This window comes from Schistocerca cancellata, chromosome 2 (assembly GCF_023864275.1).
Source record: "Schistocerca cancellata isolate TAMUIC-IGC-003103 chromosome 2, iqSchCanc2.1, whole genome shotgun sequence".
Taxonomy (NCBI): Eukaryota; Metazoa; Arthropoda; class Insecta; order Orthoptera; family Acrididae; genus Schistocerca; species Schistocerca cancellata.
In genome coordinates, this window is record NC_064627.1 from 911,673,759 (window position 1) to 911,681,707 (window position 7,949).

Genomic DNA, 7,949 nt, shown 5'->3' on the forward strand with positions numbered 1-7,949 from the left:
TTTTGTGGGTGTAGTCAGCGAGAACAAATTTTGTAAAAGTTTGGAATTATGTGTAAGGTTTTATGCAAGTCGCTAAGTGCACTCATTCACACATACTGCATGGATATTGTCTGGGTGTTAATGAGTCATGGTCTATGCTCGTTTTTCATTAGCACGCCTTTCACAGCTAGGTAGTTCTTACCCCTACAGTGATTGTTGCCTGATAGTAAGATTTATATGTATCGAGTTTGGTTGAAAATGATCCAATGATTTAGGAGGAGACATGGAAAACACATACACACACACACACACACACACACACACACACACACACACACACACAAACACATGAACACAAACACACACATCTATTTATGTAATATGTATAGATATTTGTCCTACTAGCCGATGATAGAAATTGTATTATGTGCTAAGGGAACAAAATTTTATTTTTTTGTGTCTGCTTATAGAAATTGATTGACATACGCTGCAAATTACAGAAGTCCTAAGCTAGAACCCTGTGGAACAAAGTGCCTACTTCTTCCTAATTCTAGAATGCTTTTGCTTTGTAATGGATGCAAATTTAATACACTTTTCTTTGTAGGATGTGGATTAGGTAAGCTGATGGCTATCTATCTGCAGTGTCAACTATTTCATGGTAATTTAAATTCTGGTTGCTTATACTGTAGTTATTATAATCAAAAAAATTCTCTATTGTAGCATTCACTAATTGTGATGTCTCACCTCTGAGGTTCAATGTAGCTTCTTATACTGGCAGTTCTCTTGGAAATTGGAAATCCTGTGACACTGAGATTATTATTAAATTATCTTGTATATTACCTTCCCACAGGTTCCTGAAAAGCCCACCAATTACATACAGCAATAGATCATCACTACTGTTTTATTTCCTTTCTTCTGTTAGTGCTTGAGAGAAGCATAATTAAGTCTATCTAGGAAATTATCATTGTGGAGGTATCCACCATAGTGTTATTACACAATAAAATGGTAAAGCAAGTGGTGGGAACTGAAAATTTCCAATAGATAAAGAGAGCATCACAACACAACTGCAAGTTAATAAACTTTGGATAGATCCAAGAATTTGTTTTAGATCAGAAACCTTGTTCACTGGTAGACCAGTAATGATGTCTGAGTATAAAGTTTTCTATATCAAGGGATATCATAATCTAATGTAGTATTCAGACCGCTTCTTCCGTAATGCCAAATCGAGGAATGATGGAGGTTCGCGCAGGTCGAGAAACAGGTGGGGAATGCATTATTGCTGGTTTCAGTTGAAAGTTGTGGTACCCAAATAAACGTGTTTTGCCCTTGTTGTAAGTGTCTATCCTGCAAATTACGTCTCTCACTCGCTTATGTAGAATTTTTCTCTTACCACCACCATCAGCCATGGGAACTCGAAACTAATGGAACCATAATTCACTAACTAAATCACTATAATCACGTTTAATGCTAGCAGTGGGAGCAGAGTTCTCAGAACACTATTTAACGCTCACTGTCTGTCATAGAACGCATGATGTAGGTGTGCAACGAGCCTAAACTCGACCAGCATCATTTCTGACTCCAACTACAGAGTCCAAAGAACTCTTCTCTGAAAATCCATTATACTCAAGATGAAAATTCAGTCTGTGTTTGACAGAAAGAACTGAAATGTCAAGACCGATTCAAACTGGACATCAACAGAACAAAAGGCGATGTTACCATCAAATGCGTGTGTTCACACTAGATGGAAAGTCAACATGTCATATGGTTAAAGTCAGATAATGGGATACCATCCATTGTAGGCTACAAAATGTCAGAATATGGTATCAGATTTAAGGAACTAGCAATGATAAAGTTTATGAATGGTCCAATGAAACTTCATGATTCATATTCTAGAAAAATTTGGTATTTTAAACTGCTGAGAAGTGAAACAATAGGGAGTGTTGTCCAAACAGTTCAAAACATTGACATTTATTTGGTTGAGAAAATACATACATACCAACACAACAATTATGTTTACAAGGCAATACTTACTGCTTTTGACTTCTTTCATTGATATTATTTTTTTTCTAAGTACACAAAACGCCAGAAAAGCCTTATTTTTCCAACAATAGAACTGCCTTCTATTAAGATATATAGATATTTAATGAAAATGGTTTCATAAATCCATATTCTTATTTATTCTCAATTTAGGCTTTTTCTTTGTCCAAGTATTTTAAAATCTGAGTCATTTTCCGATTTCAAATATCATACCTCTTTTGTCAAAGAACACTCATGAAAAAAATATCCGAGAGATTTTGCACATTTCAGTATGTCACAAAAGCAAAGCAGACAACAAAACAAAGATTAATAATCACAAATGCATGAATTACACAACAAAGACTAAGAATTCCAATCGGTTATTTTCTTATGTTATGTAGCAGAGGACAAAACAGTCTCCCTTCCATCAACGCCAAAACTTTCTGCCTGAGAAACACTGACACCTCGTTCCGCCCCCTTCCATTGACAGTGTATGCCACCTTTTGAAATACACTGTGGGATGTCTTGACCTTCCGTTCCATCCTCTTTCGTGACGTCGATTGTGTATTACTTCACAGTAACTACGTCAACATTTGAACGTACCGTACTTCACTTTGGTGAAGTATACTAATAAGAAATTATAGCTAATAATCTTCTTCGAACATAGGTCCACAGTTATCTAGTAAAAAAAAATTTAAAAGCCTCCATAAACCAACCGCAATTTCTGGTAAAGTACTTTATGTAGAGAATTGTATGTTAGGAGAAAATCACGTATTTTGAAAAAAGGTCACTGCTCCTCCTCTTAACACTGAATTGATGCTGTTTCTATATAATACTTGAAAGGTCATAATGTCAATGTCATAACTTATTTAATACTAACATAAGCGCTAGCGTTTAGTAGAATTTGCATCTCCGAATCCAAATATCCTGGCTAATAAGGAACTTGTGGCTAAGGTTTGGCATGGGCGTGCCCAATTGATGTGACTGTACAGAGGACAGTGCAGATGTCGGCAATGGATCATCATGACTGTGGGCTCCCAGATGCATAAGCACCTGGCAATTTTTTTTTACCTCTAGAATTCAACAATTTTTGAGCCATTTGTAGAGTACAGTTAAAGAACAACAACGACCAACTATTTTTGGTTATTACTGTTTCCCAAGGTACAACTAAGAAATTGTAAACCTGATGCAGGTCATTTTTAATAGACTCTGTTTTATATCTTGATATTTATTCACATGCATTGTGGTTACAAACGATGATTCCATTGGTTTTACTGTGGGGTGCTTAGGTTAAGAAATAAACCTCGCAATACAGAATATGTGCGAAACGTGCGTTAAAATCCTAGCAAAATTTTATTTCTTACCAAGCCATATTCTGTGCCCGGTTGCTGGACATCATCTTCTTTTTTCACACAGAAGTCGATTCAGTTAGTATACGCGAAGTGCTTTTGTCAGTTACGATGAACACTTAATCTACTGAGAAAGAAGTAACACATTACACCATAGGTACGTCGACTACAAAACTTGTTACTATGGTTACTGTTTGCAACAAACGCCACCTGCGTGTTCGATTAATCGTTTGGTGCGTATTATCGATGATGTACTTGCTTGCAAAAGTTGACCATCGATATTTTGAGTTTATCAGTTTCGTGCTGGGCGGGCGGTGTTACGTAGTACAAGTACGTACGAAATGTTGTGTGGAAGTATGTGGTGGACTTTTTGAGAAGCACAATTTGGGTTCTGTGTGTATCACTCTATTTGGAATGTAACACAACTATCTGAGATTCATCTGGAGCCAGCTTCCAGCATTGACGTGAATTCTATTAATGGGTGTAATATTAATAAGAAGATAAAAGTGTATTAGAATAATTTACCCTGTTAATCCACAACATTTCGAAACACCATCAGAGTCGGTGTAACAATTTACGTATCAGATGATCAGTGCGTGTTTTTCACAGTATTTTACGGAATTTGTGAGCTAGTAGGACACTGTAATGATGGACAGCGTACAATACAAAAAACTTCAGAATGACCATGTATCAAATCTTAATGGAACAACTCGTTTTGAAACCATATTACAAGTGGCACCTATCCCATTCTCAACATTACTTTCGTTGTTAGCGGTACCGCTATTGGTGTCCGTCAGATGCGGAAGCCGCACAGCGTATTTTGTTAAGTTTTCTGCCGAATTTTGTATATTAGTTTTGCCTATTACCTTAACACTGACAGTCCTTAATGATGTGTTACATTTGGTTATTATTTTCTTAATATTGCTGGTGTCATTAGCAACATATACACATACAAGAAACTGTCATCGCACAGATTATTTTAAATATTTACAAGAACTTTGGGTATCGAAAATTTCTTCTAAGAATGTGCCCTTTGTAACCATGTTCAGAGCAATAACGAACCTGGTAACTGTGCTGTGTATATTAGCCGTGGATTTCACAATTTTTCCACGAAAGTTTGCAAAAACGGAATATTTTGGCTATTCGGTAATGGATGTAGGTGTAGGTTTGTTCTGCATTTCAAATGCAATTGTTTCTCCTGAAGTTAGACATGCAAATAATCTGACATATAATTCCTCAAAATATATTTTAAAGAGTGTAATTAGCTGTCTACCACTATTTGTCCTTGGGATAGCAAGGTTTTTCACATTGAAAAACATTGAATATCAGATACATGTTACAGAATATGGTGTTCACTGGAATTTTTTTCTAACCCTTGCTTTTGTGAAGATCTTTTCATCTGTGATACTATATTTAATCGGCTTTGAATATGTAGGGTTATTGTCAGTATTAGTGTCATTTTTTCATCAGTGTTTTCTGAATGCTGGCATTCAAGAGTTGGTACTCTCCCACAACAACACACGATCCAGTTTTTTGACTGCTAACTGTGAAGGACTTGCTTCACTTGCAGGTTACCTAGCTATTTATTTTGCCGGAATGTATATTGGTGGAATTATCAGAGATACAGGGAGGCTTTTCTGTGACTATGTGCATTTAACATTAAAACTTGCACTTGGAATTGTGATTATGTGGGCAAGTACAATTTTGGCAGAGTACTATTTTGGGGTATCACGCAGACTTGCCAATACTGGCTATGTAATTTGGGTTCTGTGTGTATCACTCATATTCTTCGAAATGTTTTTGTTTTGCTCTCTTGCAGTTCATTCTATAAAAATGTATGCAACTAAAATGACAAGACAGTTGGAAATTAATTATGTACCAATGCTGTATGAGGCTGTGAATTTTAATGGCTTGGCATGTTTCCTGTTCGCAAATATTCTTACTGGTGTAGTAAATTTATGCTTCTACACACTAACCTGTTCAAAATTTTCTAGTATTATCACTGTCATATTGTACATGGGCACTGTATGTTTAAGTATTGCAGCACTCTACTGGAAGAAAATAAAGCTTAAGTTTTGGTGAAAATTGTTTTGGTTTGAAACATGATCTTATGAATCATGTGAAATGTAGACGATGTTATAGCATTAAATGAAGTAAAATATTCCATTGACTATGTATGGAGATAATTTGATTGCTATTCAGAATATTAAGAGATTGATTGAGGTGATGCTGCAGTGAGCCAGAACTTTGTGGGAGGAGAGGGTTTCAAACCTGCGTTCAACTATCATCACTTAAATTTTCTATATAAGGCTGAGGTGTTATGTTCAAGTAGGCCACTGCCAAAGATAAAAGTGGCAGGGAAGAACACTTATAAAGATATGATGAGAGGAATTAGTAATGGAGAATTCCTAATTTTGTATAAATAGTTGTCATTCAGTAGGATGATTTTGTGGTCGTGGACTATCTTACAGCCGATGAAGGGGGTTAGCATGCTTACTAAAAGTATGATTTTTTTAAAAACTAATGACTGATTGTATATAAAGATTTTTGATTTTTCTATTTGCATATTAAGTAAGAAAATAACAAGTGACATCTTGAGCTTTTGTGTTTTCTGTTGGATATCAGTCTCGTCCATGGACAATATTTGAACACTCTGACTCCATCTGGTGCACCTGATGAAGGCGAGCCATATTATTGAAATGTTATGCATGGTCAACATTGATATCCAGCAGAATACCTGACACCCCAAGATGTCAACAGATTGGCAGGGAAGCCTGAAGAATTACAGTAAAATGGCTGATGAAGCATACATATTCTTCAGTGAGATCTGAACGTACAGTGAAGTCATCCTTCTGTTCGAAAAGTGACCACATTATGCTGAACTTATCACCTGCTACTGTGTTGGCCATTCTATCATTGCCATAATATTATGGCTAAGGTAGATAATTTGGAAACTGAAAAATAAGGTTAGGTCCAGCTTCTAGATGGAATGAATTTCCTGGGCTCGGAAACTGAATTTACTAACTCAATGTTATACCTTAAGTGAGATTCATGCCGAATCAAAATGATAAGAAAATAATGAGTGAATTTCTAGAGCCAATCTGTTTCTTCAAGTGAACCAAGAATGTCACACACTTGTGAAGCATGGCCTGCTGTCAGCTGACTGTTGAAAACATGGGACAGGCAGATGCCAAGTTGACCAGGGGCGAAATAGGAAAAGAATTGGTCAGTGAGTTATGTACCCATTTAAGTAAACTGGGACGAAACATTGCACAGTGACAGTAAAAATTTGCCTGCAGTGTCCTGTAGAAATGAAACCAATGAATGTGTGCGATGTAAGTTTTTTTTTTTCCCCTAGCTGCTGTATCAACAAAAGAAGCAGTTGTCATAAAAAGGCCTAGATTGTGCTTGTTAAGCAAAACTGTCTTTCAGTCTCTAATAACCAAAAGAGCAAAAAGTATTATTTATTTGTAATGCTTACCACATGACCGCTGAGGATTCTGTGTCAGTAAAACCAAAAGTTGCCTTATGAATGAGCTTTTCGATCTGCAGTATGCTTAAGGCAGCAAGAAACCAGAATAACAATAAGAGCAGGGAGGTCAAAAAGCTGAATGTTGGGTGTAGCTTCTATGGAGCTTTGTACAGTTGGTTTGTATGAGAGCGTCGCACAGATGCTCATCAAACTCAGTAACAAATGCTATAATTGAGGTGTTGTGCATCATGGGGAGGTGGCGGGGTTACTACTTCCTCACATATACATCTCTCAAAATGACCACAACGAGAAATTAGCGCTAATACAGAAGCTTACCGATATTCATTTTTCTTATGCACCATTTTCAAGTGGAACAGGGAAGGAGGTCCAGTTAGTTATATCAGAAGTATCTTCCATACACACCATTAGGTGGCTTGTGGAGTACAATGTAGATCCTGTACCTCCTATCTTTATCACTTAATGGGTAATCTAAGTTGGGGTTCATGGTGCACTGTCTCAGTTGCAGGTTGCCTAAGTAACAGCTTCCAGGGGCTACAAAAATGTGATTTTCAGTATTTCATATAATTACTAATCCAAAAGGTAGAGAAGGTTAAAGGAATAATGAAATTTGTTTGACATGTGTAGTGAATTTGTCAAAGGAACAACATATTAGAGGCTAGTCTGACCAGTTCTATAGTATTACTACAGCATTTGTAGCCCTGAAGTAAGCTTGATGTCAGAGACTGAATGAACTGAAAGAGGACATGTATCTTGTATCATTACTAGTCATTTCCTTTCCTGTTCCACTCACAAATAGAGTGAAGGAAAAATGACTGTCTACATGCCTCCATACAAGCCCTAATTTCTCTTACCTTTGTCTTCCATATACGAAAAGTGGTGGCAATGGAATTGTTCTGCAGCCAGCTTAAAATTCCGGTTCTCTAAATTTTCTCAGTAGTGTTCCTCAAAAAGAATGTCACCTTCCCTCCAGGGTTTCCCATTGGGGTTCTTGAATCATCTCCGTAGTACTTACATATTGACTGAACACCTACCAGTAACAAATCTAGTGGCCCGCTTCTGAATCACTTCATTGTCTTTCTTTTTTACCTGGTGGGGATCCCAAACACTCTAGC

At 36.8% G+C, this 7,949-nt stretch overlaps 2 protein-coding genes across 4 annotated transcripts in view; one reads left to right on the forward strand and one right to left on the reverse strand.

Annotated features, from left to right (window-relative positions):
- The window catches only part of LOC126148769 (CBY1-interacting BAR domain-containing protein 1), a 211,186-nt gene extending 207,683 nt beyond the window's left edge, over nucleotides 1-3,503 (reverse strand). For all 3 annotated transcript variants that reach the window (XM_049915777.1, XM_049915776.1, XM_049915775.1), the window contains exon 1: nucleotides 3,360-3,503. In XM_049915777.1, the coding sequence (XP_049771734.1) occupies nucleotides 3,360-3,394 (35 nt within the window). In that variant the 5' untranslated portion in view covers nucleotides 3,395-3,503. The remainder of the gene's footprint in view (nucleotides 1-3,359) is intronic.
- Nucleotides 3,504-3,645: 142 nt separating this feature from the next.
- LOC126162851 (uncharacterized) lies at nucleotides 3,646-5,492 on the forward strand. Its single transcript, XM_049919622.1, has one exon. It carries the CDS (start codon nucleotides 3,990-3,992, stop codon nucleotides 5,424-5,426), a length of 1,437 nt encoding a protein of 478 aa, XP_049775579.1. The 5' UTR covers nucleotides 3,646-3,989; the 3' UTR covers nucleotides 5,427-5,492.
- The last annotated feature ends 2,457 nt before the right edge of the window (nucleotides 5,493-7,949 follow it).